This window comes from Rhinatrema bivittatum, chromosome 2 (genome assembly GCF_901001135.1).
Source record: "Rhinatrema bivittatum chromosome 2, aRhiBiv1.1, whole genome shotgun sequence".
Taxonomy (NCBI): Eukaryota; Metazoa; Chordata; class Amphibia; order Gymnophiona; family Rhinatrematidae; genus Rhinatrema; species Rhinatrema bivittatum.
In genome coordinates this window covers 30,972,787-30,997,982 of record NC_042616.1, presented here as the reverse complement: position 1 = coordinate 30,997,982, position 25,196 = coordinate 30,972,787, and the positions used below count along the sequence as shown (strand labels likewise).

The 25,196-nt window shown below is 45.8% G+C and overlaps 1 protein-coding gene across 1 annotated transcript; it reads left to right on the top strand.

Annotated features, from left to right (window-relative positions):
- Window positions 1-667: 667 nt before the first annotated feature.
- LOC115083169 (gastrula zinc finger protein XlCGF57.1-like) lies at window positions 668-23,606 on the top strand. Its single transcript, XM_029586975.1, has 3 exons — window positions 668-877; window positions 10,399-10,525; window positions 22,315-23,606. The coding sequence occupies exons 1-3, from the start codon at window positions 668-670 to the stop codon at window positions 23,604-23,606; spliced, it is 1,629 nt and encodes a 542-aa protein (XP_029442835.1).
- The last annotated feature ends 1,590 nt before the right edge of the window (window positions 23,607-25,196 follow it).

Here is a 25,196-nt window from a genome sequence, read left to right as displayed (position 1 = left end):
AGAGAATAGCCACTGCTTCTCACTGTGTGATAGCAGCATGGGAACTATTTACTGGTTGGGATCTTGCCAGGTTCTTGTGTCCTGGATTGACCACTAATGGAAACAGGATACTGGGCTTGATGCATCCTCAGACTGACCCAGGATGGCAATTTTTATGTTCTTATGTTGCATATCGTCCCTAGTCAGGTTTCATTTGTGGTCTGGTGGCAGGATAGCATGTATTTTGCTGCTATAGCTGCTGTTTTTTCTTTATGCAATGAGATTATAGAGAGTTTCTCTTGCTCATTGTATAATGTATGGATCTGAGCTCCCAGTCTTCCCTCTTGGACCCCTGCTCCTGGAGAACTATTCTCAGTGCTAGAGGATACTACATCATCCTGAGGGCAGGATTTAGCTACAGGATTGCTTCCTTCCTCATCAAGCTGATGCTCTCCTTCCAGGTATAATGTATGAATCTGAGCTCCCAGTCTGCCAGTCCCAATATTCCTGAGAGTGCAGTCCCAGCTGATCCTGAATCCTGCAGCCTTGTGTGCAGCATCAGCTCCTGCTGTCAGTGCTGGGCGGGGGAGGCAGAGGGCAGCAGTCAGAGGCCGCTCAACCCCAGGATCCCTCCCTCTCCTGCTTCATCTCTCCCTTCAGAGTTACCATTTTCCTTATTATAAATGAGATGTGGCTTACTAAATCAGCGAATTACAGCAAACCATACCCTGGGACTACACTTCCCACAATTCCCAGCCTTGCCTTCCCCTTCCTCTTCCTTGCACTTCTCCTTGCTTTGCTCTCCTCCTCTTCCTTCCTCCTCTTCCTTCAGCCATTAAGGGAGAAGCTGATGATTGAGAAGGGCAGGAGAATGGCTGCAGGGATTTCTGCTCAGCAGGTAGGAGGGGGGCAGGGGATGCAGCCTGGGACTGTTCCCATCCCCCACCCCAGGGAACGTGCAGGGAGGGAGCCTGGGCTGGAAATCCTGCTCTGGAGAAGGGGCAGGAGAATGGCTGCAGGGCTTTCTGCTCAGCAGGTAGGAGGGGGGCAGGGGATGCAGCCTGGGACTGTTCCCATCCCCCCAGCCACTCACTGAATCCATTCTTTGGGCTCCTTATTCTCTGCAACCGCTCAGGCTCTTCTTCCTGCTTCTCCCCCTCATACAGCAGCAGCTCCTCCTCCTGCTTAAGGATCCTCTCAGTTTCTGCTTCCTGTGATTTCTTTAGTTTCCCCTCTGCCTCCTCCTCTCACCTTTGCCTTTTTACACTGAGAGTTTGATGCTCCCAAGGGCTTGTCTGGGTAACTTTTTAGTTGCCTTTACAAAACTGGAAATACAAATTCCTCCCCCTACTCTCCTGTGAAACTTTGTTTGGGTTGCTCATAACTCATTATTTGTAGAAAATTTAGCTGGAGAAACTTGATATTCGGAGCTACCTGGGTAAAGTTAGTCTGATTGGAGAAATCCCTGTCCTGTAGTAACCCAGAATCTAGCAGCCCTCAGGTACCCCCGGATGAGTGAGTCAGACTTGCCCTGGGATGGAGATCTCCTGCAGTACCTATCAGCAGCACATACAGACAGTGCCATCATCGTACAGACGCATGTTTTAAGCTGACGTTCTTTACAACCCAGCCTGTCCCCAAGCCCTTCCCCTGCTACCTCACATTCAACCCCCATGACCAAGCTCCAGCAGCCTCTCTCAGTCAGACTCCATCCTCCACCAGGCTTGATGCTGATCATTTCTCCCCAATGCCTCTAACCCAGGCTTAGGCTGCTGGCACTGCGCTGGTGATCTTCCTGCCACCACGCAGCCTCCTTCTTGCAAATTACCTTGCAAATTCTTTCCAGAGCTTCCACCACTGCTGGAAGAAGTCTTCCTACATTGGGAGGAGCTGCTGGCTGTTTCCAATTGGCCCTAAGGGAAACTTGCAAATGCACAAAGAAAATTGGATGGATCTGATGGAAAAGTCGGTTGGTCCTGGCCCATCAAGACCTTCCCTAGGCTCCACCTCTGTTACCACCAATACTTTTGTGCACTCCGTCTCCTGGGGCCACACTCAGCCCCTCTTCTTCCCACACACATCTACCCCTCCCACAAGGCTCTCATGCACCCCCATACCCTGGCTCTCATCACAACAATCCAGATGTGCATTGCTGATTTCAGGGAGAAGGGGGAGGATACTGGATCCCCCTCAGCTTCTCATACTCCCCCCAACATTCAACCCCCTCCTCATCTCCAAAAATATTTATCTTCTCCCGTGTCCTCTTCTTGTATCATCAGTATTCACCCCTTTCTTCACCTCATCCCTTTCAGTATTTTCCTCCTTTCCCTCCCCATCAGTCTCTTAACAGCTCCCTGATTAGGCTCTAGGATGCCTCCTTCCTCTTCCCCGCTCTGCCCTCAGCTGAATCCTGAGTCCTGGGATCCCAGCCTGTGGCCTTATCTGAATCTGGTCCAGCTTCTCACTCCTGTTGAATAAGGGGACAGGGGGGGAGGGAGTGAGACTAAAGCACAGGACACAGCAGAGGAGAATTCACATTGCTCTGCACCTGTGCTGCCTGCAGTGCCTGCTCAGTCTCACCCCCTCCCACTCCCGTGGGCATAGGAGGGGGAGAAGGTAAGTTTGGATCAGAGACTGCAGAAAAGAAAACACCTGCTCTGCTCCCTTTTCAGCCCCTCCTCCTTCTGCACTCAGGCCAATCCACACAAGTGGGTTATGCACCTCTACCAGCAGATGGACATAAGAACATAAGAAATTGCCATGCTGGGTCAGACCAACGTCCATCAAGCCGAGCATCCTGTTTCCAACAGAGGCCAAACTAGGCCAGAAGAACCTGGCAATTACCCAAACACTAAGAAGATCCCATGCTACTGATGCAATTAATAGCAGTGGCTATTCCCTAAGTAAACTTGATTAATAACCGATAATGGACTTCTCCTCCAAGAACTCATCCAAACCTTTTTTGAACCCACCTACACTAACTGCACTAACCACATCCTCTGGCAACAAATTCCAGAGCTTTATTGTGCATTGAGTGAAAAAGAATTTTCTCCGATTAGTCTTAAATGTGCTACTTGCTAACTTCATGGAATGCCCCCTAGTTTATTATTCGAAAGTGTAAATAACCGATTCACATCTACTCGTTCAAGACCTCTCATGATCTTAAAGACCTCTATCATATATCCCCTCTCAGCCGTCTCTTCTCCAAGCTGAACAGCCCTAACCTCTTCAGCCTTTCCTCATAAGGGAGCTGCTCCATCCCCTTTATCATTTTGATTGCCCTTCTCTGTACCTTCTCCATCACAACTATATCTTTTTTTAATGTGGCGACCAGAATTGTACACAGTATTCCAGGTGCGGTCTCACCATGGAGCGATACAGAGGCATTATGACATTTTCCGTTTTATTAACCATTCCCTTCCTAATAATTCCTAACATTCTGTTTGCTTTTTTGACTGCTGCAGCACACTAAGCCGACGATTTTAAAGTATTATCCACTATGATGCCTAGATCTTTTTCCTGGGTGGTAGCTCCTAATATGGAACCTAACCGTGTAACTACAACAAGGATTATTTTTCCCTATATTCAACACCTTGCACTTGTCCACATTAAATTTCATCTGCCATTTGGATGCCCAATCTTCCAGTCTTGCAAGGTCCTCCTGTAATGTATCACAATCCGCATGTGATTTAACTACTCTGAATAATTTTGTATCATCCGCAAATTTGATAACCTCACTCATCACATTCCTTTCCAGATCATTTATATATATATTGAAAAGCATCGGTCCAAGTACAGATCCCTGAGGCACTCCACTGTTTACCCTTTTCCACTGAGAAAATTGACCATTTAATCCTATTCTCTGTTTCCTGTCTTTTAACCAGTTTGTAATCCACGAAAGGACATCGCCTCCTATCCCATGACTTTTTAGTTTTCTTAGAAGCCTCTCATGAAGGACTTTGTCAAATGCCTTCTGAAAATCCAAATACACTACATCTATCGGTTCACCTTTATCCACATGTTTATTAACCCCTTCAAATAAATGAAGCAGATTTGTTAAGCAAGACTTCCCTTGGGTAAATCCATGTTGACTGTGTTTCATTAAACCATGAATTTCTATATGCTCTAAGATTTTGATCTTGAGAATAGTTTCCACTATTTTTCCCAGCACTGAAGTCAGGCTGACTGGTCTATAGTTACTCGAATCACCCCTGGAGCCTTTTTTAAATATTGGGGTTACATTGACCACCCTCCAGTCTTCAGGTACAATGGATGATTTTAATGATAGGTTACACATTTTAACTAATAGATCAGAAATTTCATTTTTGAATTCCTTCAGTACCCTAGGATGCATACCATCCGTTCCAGGTGATTTGCTACTCTTTAGTTTGTCAATCTGGCCTACCACATCTTTCAGGTTCACAGTGATTTCGTTCAGTTCGTCTGACTCATCACCCCTGAAAACTATTTCCGGAACTGGTATCTCCCCAACAGCCTCATTAGTAAACACGGAAGCAAAGAATTCATTTAGTCTTTCTGCAATGGCCTTATCTTCCCTAACAGCCCCTTTAACCCCTCTGTCATCTAATGGTCCAACCGACTCCCTCACAGGTTTCTTGCTTCGGATATATTTTTAAAAGTTTTTATTATGAGTTTTTGCTTCTATGGCCAACTTCAATTCAAATTCTCTCTTCTCCTGTCTTATCAATGTTTTACACTTAACTTTAGATGGATCCTTCTTCCAATTTTTGAAGGATTTTTTTTTGACTAAAATAGCCTCTTTCATCTCACCTTTTAATCATGACAGTAATCGTTTTGCCTTCCTTCCACCTTTCTTAATGTGTGGAATACGTATGGACTGCGCCTCTAGGATTGTATTTTTAAACAATGTCCATGCCTGTTGAACACTTTTAACCTTTGCAGCTACACCTTTCAGTTTTTTTCTAACTATTTTCCTCATTTTATCAAAGTTTCCCTTTTGAAAGTTTAGTGTTAGAGCTGCAAATTTACTTATTGTCCTCCTTCCAGTTATTAGTTTAAATATGATTATGTTATGATCACTGTTGCCAAGTGGCCCTACCACTGTTACCTCTCTCACCAAATCCTGTGTTCCACTAAGAATTAAATCTAAAATAGCTCCCTCTCTTGTTGGTTCCTGAACCAATTGCTCCATGAAGCAGTCATTTATTACATCCAGGAACTTTATATCTCTAGCAAGTCCTGATGTTACATTTACCGAGTCAATATTGGGGTAATTGAAATCTCCCATTATTATTGCACTGCCAAATTGGTTTGCTTCCCTGATTTCTCTAAGCATTTCATCATCTGTCTGACCATTTTGTCCAGGTGGACGGTAGTATACTCCTATCTTTATACTCTTACCCAACGCACATGGGATTTCTACCCATATAGATTCTACTGAGCATTTAGTCTCTTGTATTATCTTTATCCTGTTGGACTCTATACCCTCCCAGACATAAAGTACCACACCTCCACCAAGTTGACCCTATCATTGCGATATAATTTGTACCCTGATATGGCACTGTCCCATTGGTTATCCTCCTTCCACCAAGTCTCTGTGATGCCAATTATGCCAATCTCATCATTTGCTGCTATACACTCTAACTCTCCCATCTTATTTCTGAGACTTCTGGCATTGGCATACAGACATTTCAAAGTGTGTTTTTTGTTTGTATTAACAACCTGCTTTTCAGTTGTTAGGGATAATTTGGAAATCATTAGCTTCAGTGATTTTTTACATATAGGCACATGGACTATGTTTGCTTTTAATGGAACCTCTCTGCTGGGATGCCCTAATTCTCCTGTTTCATTAGTATCCTTCAAGGATACATTTCTTCGAATCATGCACTGCTGAGTGACTGTCGGCTTTCCCCCTTGTTCTAGTTTAAAAGCTGCTCTATCTCCTTTTTGAAAGTTAGTGCCAGCAGCTTGGTTCCACTGTGGTTAAGGTGGAGCCCATCCTTTCGGAAAAGTCTCCCCTTTCCCCAAAAGTTTCCCCAATTCCTAATAAAGCTGAATCCTCTTCCCTGCACCATCGTCTCATCCACGCATTGAAACTCTGGAGCTAGGCATCAGCTGTGACTGTGAAATTAGTCAGCAGACACAATTTCTAAGTCTACTTTCATGAAGTTACCCTTTAAGGGTTCTCTTTTATTGCAGTGACTTGAAGAAAATGGCATTTAGATTAGCGGAGTCCAAGGACCTTCATTTGCCAGAGAGTATCAAGCAGGCAGCGTGTCCCTTTGGGGCAAGAGGCCACGCTAGAGACTACAGGTGTATTCCTTTTTATAGGGGAGCGACTTTTCAGAGTCTTGACCTTTTGGCCTAGAAGCCTGGGAAGAATGCGGGCTCCGGGAACGGTGCACCTTGATCTTCACAGTGAAGACCTGCAGTCTCACCTGCTGGGGCAGAGATAGAGGGACATCTATCTCACTTATTTCAGAGTAGGTCCAGATCACGTTGGGCCTTTGGGAAGTGATAAGCGAAGGTTATACTTTGGTGTTTTTTTGCTTTCTTCTGGAGGCCTTTATGGTTTCTCCCTGCGAATCCCTACGGAAGAGAGTGGCAGTGGAGACTAATTTAAGGAGGCTGTTGGGCTTGAAGGCTGTAATTCCTGTTCCCAAGTTGCAAGAAAACACAAGCCGCTATCCCATTTATTTTGGGCGCACCCAGAAAGGAGGGATCCTTTCGGCCCAAAGGAGTCAATCGACATTTGCGGGTAACTCATTTCTGTATGGAAACTTTGTGCTCTGTATTATTGGCAGTGCAGTTGGGGAAATGTTTGTGTCTCTAGATCTGCTGCAGGTATTTCTGCATATTCCCATTCGCAGGGAACATCAGTGGTTCTTGAAGTTGCCATTCTAGGACGTTATGATCAGTGACAGGCCTTGTTCTTTGGGCTGGCCTTGGCACCCAGATTCTCTAAGGTCATGGTGCTAGCGGCGTCCTTACGGAAAAACGGCATCCTGGTTCACCTATATCTGGGTGATTGGTTGATTCAGGCCAGAAGCATGGGAGAGAGTCACTTGGCTTCTTGCAATTTAGTTTCTACTACAAGAAGGCTGGGTGGTGAACTTGGCTGAAAGCAGTTTACAGCCGTCTAAGACATTGGAGTAGCCCGATATTTGTTGTGATACGAAGCCGGGCAGAGTATTTCTGCCAGAAAGTCGTATTAGAAGTCAATTGCTCGAGTTTAAACCCAGAAAAGGGCCTTTCGTCCAACAGAGTGCTTTTTGTTTCTTCAGAATCTGGGTTTGATGGCAGCCACCGTTGAGGTTGTCCCCTGGGTGAGAGAGCACTTGAGGCCTCTTCAAAGCACGTTGCTTTCTGGTGGAATCCGCAGTCTCAGGACTGCATGGTGAGGCTTCGCTTTCCATCTGAGGGAGGGATATTCCTGTGAAACGCTAGAAGGGTTAGTGCTAATGACAGATGCAAACCTTCAAGGTTGGGGGGCTCACTGTCAGGAGTTGCGGGTGCAAGGTCGCTGGAACACCGAGGATCATCAGTGGAGCATCAATAGTTTGGAAGCTCGTGCAGTTCGACTGCTGTGCTTAATGTCCATCAAGCATTTAGAGACTCAAGCGGGCAGGATAATGTCAGAAAATGTGGCAACTGTGGATTTCATTATCAGTCTAGAACCAAACCTAACAATTGACAGAGGAGATAGATGTTGCTCTGCCATAGTATGAGCACATCTTTTAGAAATATTAGCCTGCCACATTACTGGAAAGGGCAATGTAAGGGCCGTCTTGCTCAGGGTTCCAAAGTTATTTAGTCGAAGAAGGGATCTGAAAGTTGTTGGATTGATGCTCTCATTCAGGCATGACTGCGGGACAGTTTTCACATCATGGCCACTACTGGGCATGATTGTTTGAAAGATTGCGATAGAAACCCTGCTTTTGGTGGCAACGGATTGGGCCCGATGGCTGTGGTGTCCTGATCTGCAGTGGCTGCTGGTGGGCAGGCCTCTTAGGCTACCTCCCGGGAAGGATGTATGACTGTAGGGACCCATTCTACATGACAATCCGGGTCGATTTTCTCTTACAGTTTGGCCCTTGAGAGGGCTCAAGTTATTGAAGCATGGTTATTCTGCTGCAGTGCTTTCACTTTGCATCAGGCTAAAATAAAAAAAATATGTATATTTCTATATCTCGGGCTTATGTGAGAGTCAGGCGAGTTTTTGAGGCCTTGTGTGAGGAGCGAGGTTCTCAGCCTCTCAAAGTGGAAATTTTATTAATTTTGAAATTTTTCAGGACAGATTGCTTAAAGGCTTGGCCCTTAACTCCTTGTTATAGGAGGCGAGTTCTTGGTGGGTTTTTGTTTCCCCGTCTGGATGTGTCTCTGTTCGTGAAGGAAGTTAAGCATCTTCATCCTCCCTTGGGGCTACCAGTGTCCTTATGGTAACTTAATCTGATTGTGGATTTCTTTCGAGTCCTACCTTTTCAACTGCAACATTTATTTTTTTTTATTTTTAATTTTTATATACCGATGTTCCTGTAAAGAATACATATCGCACCGGTTTACAAGGAACTGAACAGTCGCCTCCAGGGCGGAAATACATTAAAACAGTCGCCTCAAGGCATAGCTTCTTCTTGAAGGTTCTTAACCCTAGAAAAACAGTCTTCAAGGTAATCTGCTCAGGACGTCGAGTTTCCGAGCTACAGGCTTTTTCTTGCCGTGAGCCGTTCCTGCCTGTGACTCTAAGGGCAGTACAGCTTCGGACTCTACCTTCTTTTGGCCCAAAGTAGTTTCGGAATTTTATTTGACTCTGTTTACTTCCCTGGCCACACTGGAAAGGAATTCAGAGGAGAGTGAATATCGTCTCTTGCATGCTCTGGCTGTCAAGTGGCATCTGATACAGTACTTGGAGGTTATTAATCCTCTCAGTAAGTCTGGTCAACTGTGCTCCATGGCGGAGGTATACAGGGTGAGCCACCGGCGCGGGCAACTCTAGTCCTTTATTGGATTATGTAAGTCATCAGCGGTCGTCCTTACGCACCCTTCCAGGCATTCAACTTGATCGTTTGGGCTCAGGAAGACACGGGCCTTAGCATGTGCGATGTTGCTGGGTCCCTGGGCAGCTTTGGTACATCCCACTGGTGTGGATTGGCCAGCCTGAGTGAACAGGAAGGAGAAATTCCTAATTATGATAAAATTAAAATAAAATAAAAAAATGTCCTTTCCTCTAAGGAAGGCAGGCTGATCCACAATCCACCCTCAGCTGCCATCTTGCTTTCAGTTTGTCTTCTAGGTACGGATGACGCTGAGTATTATATCTGTTACTCATTTCAGGATTGGTAAGTGTCATGACCAGCTCCTTAGCTTAGTAAATGTTAGCTCTTTTGACTGAGCTCAGAGTTCTCAATTGGTAGGCAGTATGAGCAGTTTGTCCACAGTTTGGCTTTTGCAGAGAATACTTGTAGGCTGATGTTGGGATAGGGCTATATGTCTTACATATCTGCTTCTACTCTGTCTCCACCTGCTGGTAGAGGTACATAACCCATTTGTGTGGATTGACCTGCCTGAATGCAGAAGAGAGGAAATTATCAGGTAAGTATTAATTTCTCCTTTCCTTTTCCCTGCAGAGAAGGAAATCAAACAGCTGTTTGAGATTTAGGGCATGATCCCTATGTGTATCCTAAGTATTTGTAACAAAGCCACCATTTTCATCCCCTTCTCACCCCTTTAACCAACCCTGCCATACCATTTTTTTCACCCTTCGAGTACATCTCACCACGCTTTCACTTCACCTTCTCCCATATGTTGTTTTTACAAGTTTTATCTCCACTCTGTTCAATGTAATTCAAAACACTTTCACTGTTTATCCAGGCTTCTCCACCTTGTTCATTGTAAGACAAGACTATGTCATTGTTGTCGTTTGCTGGTTGTAATGTAAACCGAAGTGATAATTAATTCTGTTAATTGAACCTCGGTATATAAAAGTTATAAATAAATAAAATAAATAAATAAATGTGCCCATGGTTTGCAACACCCCTGAATACAGAATTCGTACATCACAATGGGAGATATGTCACTGGCCAGGACACCAAACTCTTCCTGCCCTGTTAGGATTTAGCACAGTGAGTCCTCCTGATGTTCTGGATAATGCTCTTATAGCTTTCTTTTTATTATAATGTGATTTATCCACGCAATGACATTTCATATTCTCTTGTCTCTGGCATTAGAGAATATTTTCCAGTTTGATTTGAAAACCCTGGGGTCTATGGAGGAAACTGATTCTAGGGCAACACAGAGAGAACAAATCTGGCATTTCCTGGGGAAGAGGAGTACTGGTGCCCTCTTTTCAATGATAAAATGATAGGAGAATAAATCCAGCTGAGATTTAATGCTTACTGAGCCCCTCCACGTGTCCCTGAGTGTTTCTGATTTGTGTTTCAGGTGCAGATGACGTTTGAGGATATCGCTGTCTATTTCTCCCAGGAGGAGTGGGGGTATTTAGATGAAGGGCAGAAGGAGCTTTACAGGGAGGTGATGAAGGAGAATTATGAGACCCTCATCTCCCTAGGTAAAAATTGCATTATCTACATGTTTAGTGGACTCGAGGGCTGATTTACTGAAGGTCGTTTGTGACTTTTCTCCTGCCTCCAGCAGCAGCATTGCTCTGTGTCTGAGCTGGCACCTGAGATTAGTTGTTTGGATCTTTTTTTAAAAGCGTTACTCGCACTGAAAGATGAATACGTGGCCACATGTGAGCGACATGAATTTCCTAGCGTGTAGCAGATGGACTCAGGACCAATGGGTATAGTGTACTCCTGATAGCAGTTGGAGACGGATCAGATTTCAATCTGACGTCAGCCCCTAGTACATATACCCCTGCAGTAAGTGCAGCTCTTCAGTATTTTCCGTCTCCATAGCAGTTAGGGACTGTCTGCACGCTCTCACAGCGTTAGAACCAAATTCAAAGAAGAAAACCAAAATTTAAAGGAGAAACCTACCTGAAGACGAGCCCCGCTCTCCTGCACTGAACACAAGATAAGGTAAAAATCTTCTGCTTGAATCCGGTCTCCGAGGATCGAGGAGGAGCACAGGTCACCGGCCGGGACCAGTGCCACTGGGTTGATCCGCCCTAGCAGGGCCAGGCCCCGGCTATTTCCAAGGGTCTACCCATGTGGAGACCCTCCAAGCGGGTCGCCATATTGCCCGCGGGCTTGCCGTCGCCATCTTGGCCCTATTCGCCGCTCCGTTCGCCGTTCAGCCCGAGCGCACAAAACCGAGCTAAGCGCACAAAGCACGTGTGCTCATAGACTTACACATGTTCTCCAGACTTTTAAAGAACTGAGTGTTTGAATTTAATACTAACTGAGTGTACTGAAAAAAAAAAACCCCCGCAAAAAAAACCCAACCCAAAAAGTATCCAGAAGCTAGAAATAAGCTAGGAGCAGTGTATACCTAAGTAAAAAAGTTGAATAGTTCAGCTCAGTTACTCACCTTGGAAAGGTGTTGAGGTAGTGTGATTGGGTTTGAATAGGGACCAACATTTGTTAATCAAGAGAGCTGTGAGTCACTCAGGCTGACTAACTGAAGTTAGACTGTTTGTATTTCCCAACCCTCCCACCCCTCACCCACCCACCCCTAGCTCATCCCTTAATTTATAGGCAGGTGCCACTTTCACAAAAAAAAAAAAAAAATCAACAAAACCTTTATTGAGAATTCGATCAGAGCCCAGTAGGCCACTACCAGACACATAGTGAATTCACTAATACATTTAAAGGACGTTAGACACATTCCTACTCCCATAGCAACCTAAAACTTAACTAGGAACTGATCAAAACTGAGATGAAGGCAGCAGTCCAGCAGCAAGAGGGGGCTTCCCAGTCTTTTGCATCGAGTGTCACATGTATGATTTTTTTACCCACTGGTGAGAAGTTGTACATGTGCATGCGATGCAAAGAGCTCCTGGCTCTCAGAGAACGAGTCAGATCTCTGGAGGCTAGAGTGGCAGACCTGGAGGAGCTGAGGCAGACAAAGAGGTATATAGATGAGACCTTCAGGGACATAGTAGTCAAGTCCCAACTTCAGACTGGCAGCCCTGGTGCTGCCTTGGAGGAAGAAGGTCTCATGCTGGGAGAGCACCAACCAGGTGCAGCAGGAAAGGATCCTGTAGCAAGGATCTGCTCTCCAGGTGATTCATTGTCCTTTCGCACTGAGGATATCTCCCCAAGGCCTACTGCCCAGGAGGGAAGGGTTAGGTTGGCCGTCATAGTTGGTGATTCGATTATTAGGAATGTAGATAGCTGGGTGGCTGGTGGACATGAGGATCGCCTGGTAGCATGCCTACCTGGTGCGAAGGTGGCGGACCTCACGCGTCACCTAGATAGGATTTTAGACAGTCGTGGGGAGGAGCCGGCTGTCGTGGTACATGTGGGCACCAACGACATAGGAAAATGTGGGAGGGAGGTTCTGGAAGCCAAATTTAGGCTCTTAGGTAGAAAGCTTAAATCCAGAACCTCCAGGGTAGCATTCTCTGAAATGCTCCCTGTTCCACGCGCAGGTCACCAGAGGCAGGCAGAGCTCCAGAGTCTCAATGCGTGGATGAGACGATGGTGCAAGGAAGAGGGATTCAGTTTTGTTAGGAACTGGGGAACCTTTTGGGGAAGGGGGAGTCTCTTCCGAAGGGATGGGCTCCACCTTAACCAGGGTGGAACCAGACTGCTGGCGCTAACCTTTAAAAAGGAGATAGAGCAGCTTTTAAACTAGAACAAAGGGGAAAGCCGAAAGTCGCTCAGCAGCGCATGGTTCGGAGAGAGGTATCTTTAAAGGATACTAATGATGCATTAGAATTAGGGCATCCAGACAGTGAGGTTCCAATAATTAGAAAAGTAGTCCAAGTGCCTGTAACTAAAAACTCACCTGAGCTAAAAAATTCTAACTTATCCCTATCAATTAAAAAGCAGAATGAAAATACAAACAAAAAACAAACTTTGAAATGTTTGTATGCTAATGCCAGAAGTCTAAGAAGTAAGATGGGAGAATTAGAATGTATAGCAGTGAATGATGACATAGACTTAATTGGCATCTCAGAGACATGGTGGAAAGAGGATAACCAATGGGACAGTGCTATACCGGGGTACAATTTATATATCGCAATGACAGAGAGGAGCACTCGAGAGGAGGTGTGGCGCTTTATGTCCGGGATGGCATAGAGTCCAACAGGATAAACATCCTGCATGAGACTAAATACAAAATTGAATCTTTATGGGTAGAAATCCCTTGTGTGTCGGGGAAGACTACAGTGACAGGGGTATACTACCGTCCACCTGGTCAAGATGGTGAGACGGACAGTGAAATGCTAAGAGAAATTAGGGAAGCTAACCAAATTGGTAGTGCAGTAATAATGGGAAACTTCAATTACCCCAATATTGACTGGGTAAATGTATCATCGGGTCACGCTAGAGAGATAACGTTCCTGGATGGAATAAATGATAGCTTTATGGAGCAATTGGTTCAGGAACCGACGAGAGAGGGAGCAATTTTAGATCTAATTCTCAGTGGAGCACAGGACTTGGTGAGAGAGGTAACGGTGGTGGGGCTGCTTGGCAATAGTGATCATAATGTGATCAAATTTGATTTAATGACTGGAAGAGGAATAGTGTGCAAATCCAAGGTTCTCGTGCTAAACTTCCAAAAGGGAAACTTTGATAAAATGAGAAAAATTGTTAGAAAAAAACTGAAAGGAGCAGCTACAAAAGTAAAAAATGTCCAAGAGGCGTGGTCATTGTTAAAAAATACCATTCTAGAAGCACAGTCCAGATGTATTCCACACATTAAGAAAGGTGGAAAGAAGGCAAAATGATTACTGGCATGGTTAAAAGGGGAGGTGAAAGAAGCTATTTTAGCCAAAAGATCTTCATTCAAAAATTGGAAGAAGGATCCAACAGAAGAAAATAGGATAAAGCATAAACGTTGGCAAGTTAAATGTAAGACATTGATAAGACAGGCTAAGAGAGAATTTGAAAAGAAGTTGGCTGTAGAAGCAAAAACTCACAGTAAAAACTTTTTAAAATATATCCGATTGAGGGGTTAAAGGGGCACTTAGAGAAGATAAGGCCATCGCGGAAAGATTAAATGATTTCTTTGCTTCGGTATTTACTGAAGAGGATGCTGGTGAGGTACCCGTAATGGAGAAGGTTTTCATGGGTAATGATTCAGATGGACTGAATCAAATCACGGTGGACCTAGAAGATGTGGTAGGCCTGATTGACAAACTGAATAGTAGTATATCTCCTGGAACGGATGGTACACACCCCAGAGTTCTGAAGGAACTAAAAAATGAAATTTCAGACCTATTAGTAAAAATTTGTAACTTATCATTAAAATCATCCATAGTACCTGAAGACTGGAGGATAGCAAATGTAACCTCAATATTTAAAAAAGGCTCCAGGGGTGATCCGGGAAACTACAGACCGGTTAGCCTGACTTCAGTGCCAGGAAAAATAGTGGAAAGTGTTCTAAACATCAAAATCACAGAACATATAGAAAGACATGGTTTAATGGAACAAAGTCAGCATGGCTTTACCCAGGGCAAGTCTTGCCTCACAAATCTGCTTCACTTTTTTGAAGGAGTTAATAAACATGTGGATAAAGGTGAACCGATAGATATAGTATACTTGGATTTTCAGAAAGCGTTTGACAAAGTTCCTCATGAGAGGCTTCTAGGAAAAGTAAAAAGTCATGGGATAGGAGGTGATGTCCTTTCATGGATTGGAAACTGGCTAAAAGAAAGGAAACAGAGAGTAGGATTAAATGGACAATTTTCTCAGTGGAAGGGAGTGGACAGTGGAGTGCCTCCGGGATCTGTATTGGGACCCTTACTTTTCAATATATTTATAAATGATCTGGAAAGAAATATGACGAGTGAGATAATCAAATTTGCAGATGACACAAAATTGTTCAGAGTAGTTAAATCACAAGCAGATTGTGATAAATTGCAGGAAGACCTTGTGAGACTGGAAAATTGGGCATCCAAATGGCAGATGAAATTTAATGTGGATAAGTGCAAGGTGATGCATATAGGGAAAAATAACTCATGCTATAATTACACAATGTTGGGTTCCATATTAGGTGCTACAACCCAAGAAAGAGATGTAGGTGTCATAGTGGATAACACATTGAAATCGTCGGTTCAGTGTGCTGCGGCAGTCAAAAAAGCAAACAGAATGTTGGGAATTATTAGAAAGGGAATGGTGAATAAAACGGAAAATGTCATAATGCCTCTGTATCGCTCCATGGTGAGACCGCACCTTGAATACTGTGTACAATTCTGGTCGCCGCATCTCAAAAAAGATATAATTGCGATGGAGAAGGTACAGAGAAGGTCTACGAAAATGATAAGGGGAATGGAACAACTCCCCTATGAGGAAAGACTAAAGAGGTTAGGACTTTTTAGCTTGGAGAAGAGACGACTGGGGGGGGATATGATAGAGATGTTTAAAATCATGAGAAGTCTAGAACGGGTAGATGTGAATCGGTTATTTACTCTTTCGGATAGTAGAAAGACTAGGGGGCACTCCATGAAGTTAGCACGAGGCATATTTAAAACTAATCGGAGAAAGTTCTTTTTTACTCAACGCACAATTAAACTCTGGAATTTGTTGCCAGAGGATGTGGTTAGTGCAGTTAGTATAGCTGTGTTTAAAAAAGGATTGGATAAGTTCTTGGAGGAGAAGTCCATTACCTGCTATTAAGTTCACTTAGAGAATAGCTACTGCCATTAGCAATGGTAACATGGAATAGAATTAGTTTTTGGGTACTTACCAGGTTCTTATGGCCTGGATTGGCCACTGTTGGAAAGAGGATGCTGGGCTTGATGGACCCTTGTTCTGACCCAGTATGGCATTTTCTTATGTTCTTATAATCCTTGTGTGCATAAGTTGCACGCATAAGTTGCACGCACAAGGGCCGGGCGCACAAGAATACGCGCGCCCTGCACGCCTACCGAGCTGTGCGCATATCTACAGCCTGGACGCACAGCTGCGCAGACAACTCACACGCACATCTTAGGCGCACCAGAGCACATAAGAGTTTACGCGCCGACAGCCATGGCACCACCAGAAACAGGGTTAAGGCTCAAGGCCTCTGCCCAGCATGCCACATTAGAGCCGCTCAAAGCGAGGAGGCTGACGCCCTGTGCACTCAGTGTGAGGAGGCCCTGGGAGATCCAGGTCAGGGCCAGTCCCACCCAGGGCCGAGTACTAGCTCCTCAGGGGGTACCCTGGACCTAGCAAATCCCAATGGGACCTCCCCACAGATGGGGAACCCCAGGGAACCAGCGCCCTTCAGCTTGGATCTAGCATCTGTCTCATGAGTGGAGTTCTTCAAAGGGATTCACTCCTTTGTTCAAATGCAAACTGAACCTCTGGCTGATCAGCCACATGCTCCACTGGAGGACCTTTATGCCCCAGGCCCTTCAAGACCTAGGCATAGGCTTCCACTACCCAGAAGCCCCACCTATGGGGACACGGACATCTCTGAAGAGGAAGCCAAGCCCCTAGAATAGGGGGAGCTCCCCCCGGGGACAGAGCCTCACCGAACCATGAGACGCTTCTTCACAAAGGACGAGCTCCCGGACCTGGTCACCCAATGCCTGACGGAGTTTGCTATCCCAGGCCCAGGTTCTTCGGGGGAACCTAAGCCGAATCCCCTGCTGGAGGGCCTTCGCCAGACCTCCTGCCATTTCCCTCTGTTACAAGCTGCACAACAGCTAATTGACCTGGAATGGAATGCTCCGGAGTCCACATTCAAAGGGGGACGAGCTTTGGCAGCCATGTACCCCCTGGATCCAGCAACCAAAGATCTTCTTGCATGCCCAAGAGTTGATACCATGGTCTGCGCGGTCTCTAAGCGCACCACTATGCAAGTGGAGGGAGGAGCAGCGCTCAAGGATGCACATGACTGGCATCTGGAATCCATCCTTAAACAGTCATTTGACATAGCCGCTATGTCTACAAATTGCGGTCTGCTGCCCCGTAGTGACACGTGCCTGCTTATCCCAGACCAGGAACAACACCCCGGGAGAAGTCATGGAACCAGCAGTATCATTCCTTGCGGACGCTGCTTCCGACCTAGTGCGCACAGCGGCCAGAGGAGTGTCATCTGCGGTGGTGGCCAGGAGGCAGCTCTGGCTCCGAAGCTGGTCGGCCGACACATCTTCCAAAACGCGCCTCACAAGGATGCCCTTCAAAGGATTCCTCCTGTTCGGCAGCGAACTAGAGAAACTGGCCGACAAATGGGGCAAAACCCCATTGCTGCACCTGCCGGAGGATAGGACGGAGAGAAACCAGCCACCCTTCCCCAGGTCCTCCAGGGGCATAAGTTCACAGCGCTTCAATCCCTACAGAAGCATCTATCAAGCGCCCCTCCCTACGGGCAGGAACCAGTCCTTTCGAAACAAGCACAACAAGAGGGGAACCAACTCAGGTACAGGCCCCAGCCGCACCCCACAATGAGATTCCGCCAACCTGTCCAAGGGAAGAAGCCATAGGGGGCAGACTAGCTCTATTCTACCGCAGATGGGTCGAGATAATTTCGGACAAGTGGGTCCTAGCCATCATTCGGGAGGGGTACTACCTGGATTTTCTACGAAACTCTCCGGACAAGTTCGTGGAGTTTCCCTGCCACGGCCTCTTCAAGAGGGCGGCAGTGGAAGCTACACTGTCCAGACTACTGGCCCTCGAGGCCATAACCCCAGTGCCTCCAAAAGTAATAAATACTGGACATTATTCCATTTATTTTATCGTCCCCAAGAAAGAGGGAACATTCAGACCCATCCTGGACCTCAAGTCGGTCAACCGCCAGCTGAGGATTCCCCGCTTCCGCATGGAAACCCTACGATCCGTAATAAGGGCGATACAACCGGGAGAATGTCTCACATCTCTGGATCTTTCGGAGGCCTACCTACACATTCCAATTCATCAGGAACACCAGCGCTATTTACGCTTCAAAGTCCTGGACCGTCACTACCAGTTCCGGGCACTACCCTTCGGGTTAGCCACAGCACCCCGGACGTTCACCAAGGTAATAGTGGTGGTGGCGGCAACACTGAGGAAGGAAGGAGTCCTCGTACATCCTTACCTAGACAATTGGCTGATCAGGGCAAAGTCACCAGAGGAAAGCCACCAAGCAACCAGCAGAGTCATAACTCTACTGGAGAGCCTAGGATGGGTGGTCAACACAAACAAAGTTCCCTACAGCCCTCAGATGGCATCCACACTGGAAGTTGTGCCATGGGCGCGAGCCCACATGAGGCCCCTACAGCGCTCACTTCTATCACGGTGGAACCCACGGTCCCAGAACTACACCGTACGTCTATCACTCCCGAGCAGAGTCCGGACCCAGCTACGGTGGTGGCTGCAGGCCAGCCACATCAGTCGGGGACCAAGACTATGCTCCCCAACCTGGACCCTACTCACCACAGATGCCAGTCTACAAGGATGGGGAGCACACTGTGAGGAGTTAGCCGCCCAAGGGCAGTGGAACGCAGAAGAGGCGGGATGGAACATCAACTGCCTAGAAGTGCGGGCAGTCAGACTAGCCTGTCTGCGGTTCACTCACAGACTTTGAATCAAAGCGGTCAGAGTAATGTCGGACAATGCCACAACAGTGGCCTACATCAACCGACAGGGGGGAACCAGAAGCCAACAGGTGTCCCTAGAAATAGACCCCTGATGGCGTGGGCGGAGGCAAATCTCCAGGAGATCTCTGCCGTCCACATTGCCGGGAAAGACAACATCACGGCGGACTACCTCAGCAGGGAAAGTCTAGACCCAGGGGAATGGAGGCTGTCGTCCGCAGCCTTCCAAATGATAGTGAAATGGTGGGGGACACCGGACATGGATCTTCTGGCAAACAGATCCAACGCCCAAGTACCCAGATACTTCAGCCGCAGGCGGGAACCGCAGTCCCAAGGGATCAATGCCCTGGTACAGACCTGGCCACCGGGGACCTTATTATACGCCTTCCCACTGTGGCCCCTATTGGGCGCAATCATTCACAAGATACAGCTATAAAGGGGACTAGTTCTTCTGGTGGCTCCAGATTGGCCAAGAAGATCGTGGTACGCAGACATGAGAAGACTGCTGGCAGGGAAAACCCCCCCCCCCACCTCTGCCTCCACACAGGGAACTGCTAAACAAGGTCCGATCCTCCACGAGGACCCAGCTCAATTCTCTCTTACGGTCTGGCCATTGAAAGGGCCCACCTGAGAAAGAGCGGATACTCGGGGGCTGTAATCAACACCCTCCTCTGAGCACGAACGTTCTCCACATTGTTAAAGTACATAAGGATTTGGAAAGTATTTGAAGCCTGGTGCGAAGACCACGACATCAAGCCACGCTCATTTAAAGTTCCCGTGATCCTGGAAATCTTACAGAACGGACTACAGAAGGGACTGTCCCTCAACTCCATCAAGGTACAGGTGGCCACATTGTCATGCTACGGCTCCAAGAGCCAGGGCGACAGCATAGCTTCTCACCCAGAAGTGTCACGCTTCCTGAAAGGAGTCAAACACATTCTCCCACCACTAAAGTGGCTGGTACCTCTGTGGAATCTCAATCTCGTTTTGGATTTCCTAGTGGGAACCGCCTTCAGACCCCTCTGAGGCCTGTCCCTCCGCCTGTTAACCTTAAAAACTGTGTTTTTGCTGGCAGTTTGTTCAGCCCGCCGCACCTCGGAACTACAAGCACTGTCCTGCCGGGATCCATCCAACTACGCACAGTTCCCTCGTTCCTCCCCAAAGTGGTCTCACACTTCCATCTTAACCAGACCATCTCGCTACCATCGGCGGATGACTTGAAGAATTCGGAAGAAGCCCGTAGTCTACGACACCTCAACATTGGCAGACTCCTATCCAGATACATGAAAATGTTGGAACCCGTATGAAAAATGGACCACCTTTTTGTCCTTCACAGCAGAAAGAGACAGGGGGAAGCGGCCTCGCAGGCAATCATAGCCCGCTGGATCAAGGAAGTTATCAAGGCGGCCTATGTAGAAGCAGGCAAGCCACCGCCTCTACAGGTCAAGGCCCATTCTACCAGAGCCCAGGTAGTATCCTAGGCAGAAACTAGAATGCTGTCACCCGACGAGATCTGCAGGGCGGTGTCATGGTCCTCCATCCATACCTTCTCCAGATTCTACCGTCTGGACGTTCAGGCTCAGGAGGACATGGCATTTGCAAGGGCAGTACTAAGTGGGTCACGGGCAGCCTCCCACCCGGTTCGGGAGTAGCTTTTATACATCCCATTGGTCCTGAGTCCATCTGCTACACGCTAGGAAATGGAGAAATTACTTAGCTGATAATTTTGTTTTCCTTAGTGTAAACAGATGGACTCAGCATCCCACCCTTGGCTGCTGTTACGCATGGACTTTCAAATGATTCAAGGGTAAGCCACGTTTTCATTTACCTAGGGCATCCACCCTACCGGGTGTAGACGCTTTCCGGTTGAGTACACTGGTGGTCTCCAGCTATAGTCAATCAACCAGTTCAAATTAATCAAGTTAATCAAGTTATAACGTTTAACCAAGTTATGAAGTTATTCAAGTTAATCAAGTTATTAATTTAATCAATCAGTCAGTCACACATATATCCACAATGCTTTTCGAGGAGAATACTGAAGAGCTGCACTTCCTGCAGGGATATATGTACTAGGGGCTGACGTCAGATTGAAATCTGATCCGTCTCCAACTGCTATCAGGAGTACACTATACCCATTGGTCCTGAGTCCATCTGTCTACACTAAGGAAAATGAAATTATCAGGTAAGTAATTTCTCCATTTCAAAAGCTGCTAATTACTTGCTCGTGCTAAAAAAGGGGCGGGGCCAGCAGTTCAGTGTGTAAATCCGGCGGCCGCTGCTCGTGGCGCACTGTTAGCTGCGTATATTTCCTGCTGCTCCTGATGAGGTGTAAGTCTGCAGAAATCACTTTTTAGGACTAACACGATAGGGTGAGGAGTCTTGCTCAACTGGGGGGAGTGCAGGATGAAGAACAGAAGAGTCTGGATGACCCCAAAATAGAGTGGGCAAACTGGTGGGCTAATGGGTAAAACTGGGAATGGCTTTAGCCTGAGCATGTTTTAAAAACCTCTTCCCTGCACGCGTTAAAGCCGACAAATTCTTAAGGAAAAAATGTGCTTTACATCTGCTTGAGTACACATGCTAGGCATATTTTACATCATACCCACGTACTTGTGCACGTGATTTAAAACTCCAGCGTAACTTTGCTCACTCACCCCTACATGCATGTACGGTCGCGTGCATTCTTGTTTTATAATTAGCTGAATATGAACAGCAGGATACAAGAGGTCTGAGCTTGCTTCATGGCTGTCATTACCCCGTGACATACTTAGCCGTGCACTGATATAATAAGGAGGTTTCAGCTTGTCTGCATATTTCTAGCTGTCTCATGGCCATTTTTCCCTTCTCCCCTACCTACGGATCCATTCTCCTTCCTCTTCCTGACGCTAACCCTACCCAATCTCATTCCCCACTTCTGGCCCTTGGGAAGATCAGGTGCACTGTCAGCCTCCCACATTCTCCACCTCCTCGGCCATTCTGTCTTCTGCCTTGTTCGTTGCTTTACAGAGTTTTCTTCCTCTCACCCTAAGAGAATCTCACTGTCTTTACTGTCATCGCACCTGCCCTTCTCTGGATATCAATCTCAGTCCTTTCCCTCTGTGGTACCTTTCATCCTTCCCCTCCCAGCTTATCCTACCCCCCACTCTCCTCTCTCTTCTCTCCCTCTCAGGTTTTATCTATGGAGTATCCACTCTGTTTCCAGCAAGCTCACCTACATTCCTGATCTCTTATCTCTCATTCTCTCCATCTTCTCTTGCTTCTGTGTTTATGCCGCTGTTATTTTTTATATTCTGTTACAGTTTTCATCTCCAACACTTCCGTGAGGTAATTCCAGGCATCCACCACACTTTCTGTGAAAAAAAAATCTCTTGATATTATTCCCAGTCTCCCCCTTGGAATTTTGTATCATGACCTTTGTTCTACAAATTATTTTCCATTCAAAAGAAGTTTACTTCTTGAGCATTATTACCTTTCAGGTATGTAAGTGTCTCTATCATATCTCCCCCTTTCTCCTCTCCTCTAGGTTATACATATTTAGGAGCTCATCTCATAAGGCTTTTGGTGCAAACCCCATTGTTAGATGTTTTTCATGGTCACCAGTGGTTGGTCAGAAATGTGCAGCTCTATCACTGTGTGACACTGCCAGAGCAGTGATTATAGGATCAGAAACCCAGATCCATTTGCATGGTCACTAATGCATGATTAATGTCTTCTTCTATCAACAGCAAGTGATGAGGTCACACAGCACATAAAGGAGGAGAATCAAGAAGAACATTCTATGGAAGAAGGACTGATCCCAAGCGAATCAGGAAATGGCTTTGAGAATGTTTCACAAGGGACTGAGAGGAGAAACACAAGGAATAGTCTGCAGGAGTCAGAGAAGAAGCAGAGCAGCCCTGCAGGAGACTCACGGGATGGAGTCACTGCATGTGAGATGGAGGTCAAAGTCATCCCTGAGCACCAGAGACACGTGAGCACAGAGAGCCCCTTCCAGAGCAATAACAGTGATCAAAAGACTTCTGTTCTTCACCAGAGCAAGGGGAAAGGGAAGAAATCCTTTCTGTGTGACTCATGTGGTAAAAGCTTTGGTAAGGAATCGCATTTAATATTGCACCAGAAATCCCACCCCTTCCACACACTATTTCTATGCAGTAAATGTGGGAAAAGCTTCAGTCAGAAGAAAAATCTAAAAGAGCACCTAAACATACATAAACCAGAGACACCCTTCCCCTGCAATGATTTGAGGAAAAGTTTAATTAGTATGTATAAGCTAAAATTACATCACAAAATCCACCCAGGAGAGAGACCATTTATAGATAGAAAGGGTGGGAAAAGCTTCATTAGCCAGAAAATACTAATCTCGTATCAGAAAATCCACACTAGAGAGAGACCATTCTCGTGCACTAAAGGTGGAAAATGTTTTGTTAGGAACAAAAACTTCACAGAACATCGGCGAATTCACACTGAAAATAAATCATTTATCTGTACTGAGTGTGGGAAAAGCTTCCATTGGAAGGATAGGCTAATTTTGCACAAGAGCATCTACCCAGGAGAGATACCATTCTCCTGTACTGAATTTGGAAAACGTTTCATTAGCACAACACGCCTCTCCGACCATCAGAAAATCCCCAAATGTGAAAGACCATACATGTGTAGTGATTGTAATAAAAGCTTCCCTGTGAAGTATATCCTCACACGTCACATGAGAATCCACACAGGTGAGCGACTATTCTCATGTAGTGAATGTAATAAAAGCTTCACTAAGAAGAGTGCCCTCATAAGTCACATAAGAATCCACACAGGGGAGCGACCATTCTCATGTAGTGAATGTAATAAAAGATTCACTGTGAAGAGTGCCCTCACCAGACACATGACAATCCACACAAGCGAGCGACCATTCTCATGTATTGAATGCAATAAAAGCTTCCCTGTGAAGAGTGCCCTCATCAGACACATGAGAATCCACACAGGTGAGGGACTATTCTCATGTAGTGAATGTAATAAAACTTCTATGTGAAGAGTGCCCTCACAAGTCACATGAGAATCCACACAGGGGAGCGACCATTCTCATGTAGTGAATGTAATAAAAGATTCACTGAGAAGCGTGTGCTCACAAAACACATGAGAATCCACTCAGGGGAGCGACCATTCTCATGTAGTGAATGTAATAAAAGCTTCTCTGTGAAGAGTGCCCTCACAAGTCACATGAGAATCCACACACGTGAGGGACTATTCTCGTGTAGTGAATGTAATAAAAGCTTCACTATGAAGGATGCCCTCACAAGACACATGAGAATCCACACAGGGGAGCGACCATTCTCATGTAGTGAATGTAATAAAAGATTCACTGAGAAGGGTGCCCTCACACCACACATGAGAATCCACACAGGGGAGCGACCCTTCTCATGTAGTGAATGTAATAAAAGCTTCACTATGAAGGATGCCCTTACAAGACACATGAGAATCCACACAGGGGAGCGACCATTCTCATGTAGTGAATGTAATAAAAGATTCATTGAGAAGGGTGCCCCTCACAAAACACATGAGAATCCACACAGGGGAGCGACCATTCTCATAGAAAAAATAGAAACATAGAAATGACAGCAGAAAAAGACCAAACGGTCCATCCAGTCTACCCTGCAAGCTGCTATACTTATTTTCCCATACCTATCTATTTCACCGACTGCCAAGTTCAGGGCCCTTGTTGGTAACTGCTTGATTCCAATTTCCTTCCACCCCCTGCCATTGATGCAGAGAGTAATGTTGGAGTTGCATCAGTACCGTTGATGCAGAGAATAATGTTGGAGTTGCATCAGTACATTCTCAAGTACTGAATGTAGAAAAAGTTTCATACAGAAGGGCGCTCTCACCAAACCCATGAAAACTCACACATAGGAGAGGCCATTCTCATGGATTAAATATGGAAGGTCCTTTATTAGGAAGCAACATTTCTGAAAACACCAGAAAATCCCCGACTACAACCCATTTACATGACCTGAGTATGGGTAAAGCTTCCATGCTAAACATACACTTGGGGGTAGATTTTCAAAGCAGTGCCCGACCATCCATGCGCATGTGATTCCCGGCACTTGCACATGGACGTACCAATTTTAAAACGTGTGCATTAGTGGTGCTCAGTTGAACTAAGGTCTGCAAATAAAGCCTTGTTAGTAATACCTAATATAAGATCACATTTGAGTGAGGTTAGAGATCGTTCCTTATTGATAGCAGGGCCAAAATTATGGAATCAGCATCAGAGCTGAGACTACAGCAAGATAGAAAGAGGTTCAGGAAAGAATTAAAAACATGGCTATTTCGTCAGGCATATGAGAGTGATGGTGAAAACGGAAGCTGAAATCCATGTATCTTGTTCCGTTTTCTTACTTTTTTATCTTGTTTTTTAACCTATTTTTGTTTTTGAGGTTATAGTTAGACTATTAACATTGTCTTTATTAAGTTAATTTTAATAATATGATATGGATTTGTAGTAAATTTTATGTATTAATTTATGATTTTGTTTTGTAAATAGTAGCGATGGAATTTTACTGTGCAACGGTATATAAAACCTGTACAAATAAATAAATAAAAATAGTGTAAAAGGTTCCGT

Excerpts from the sequence above, each read along its gene's own strand:
- LOC115083169 (XM_029586975.1), top strand. The coding sequence starts at position 668 with ATGTGGCTTACTAAATCAGCGAATTACAGCAAACCATACCCTGGGACT. Across the intron at positions 878-10,398 it reads CAGGGATTTCTGCTCAGCAG|GTGCAGATGACGTTTGAGGA; the intron begins GTAGGAGGGGGG and ends TTTGTGTTTCAG. Across the intron at positions 10,526-22,314 it reads TGAGACCCTCATCTCCCTAG|CAAGTGATGAGGTCACACAG; the intron begins GTAAAAATTGCA and ends TTCTATCAACAG.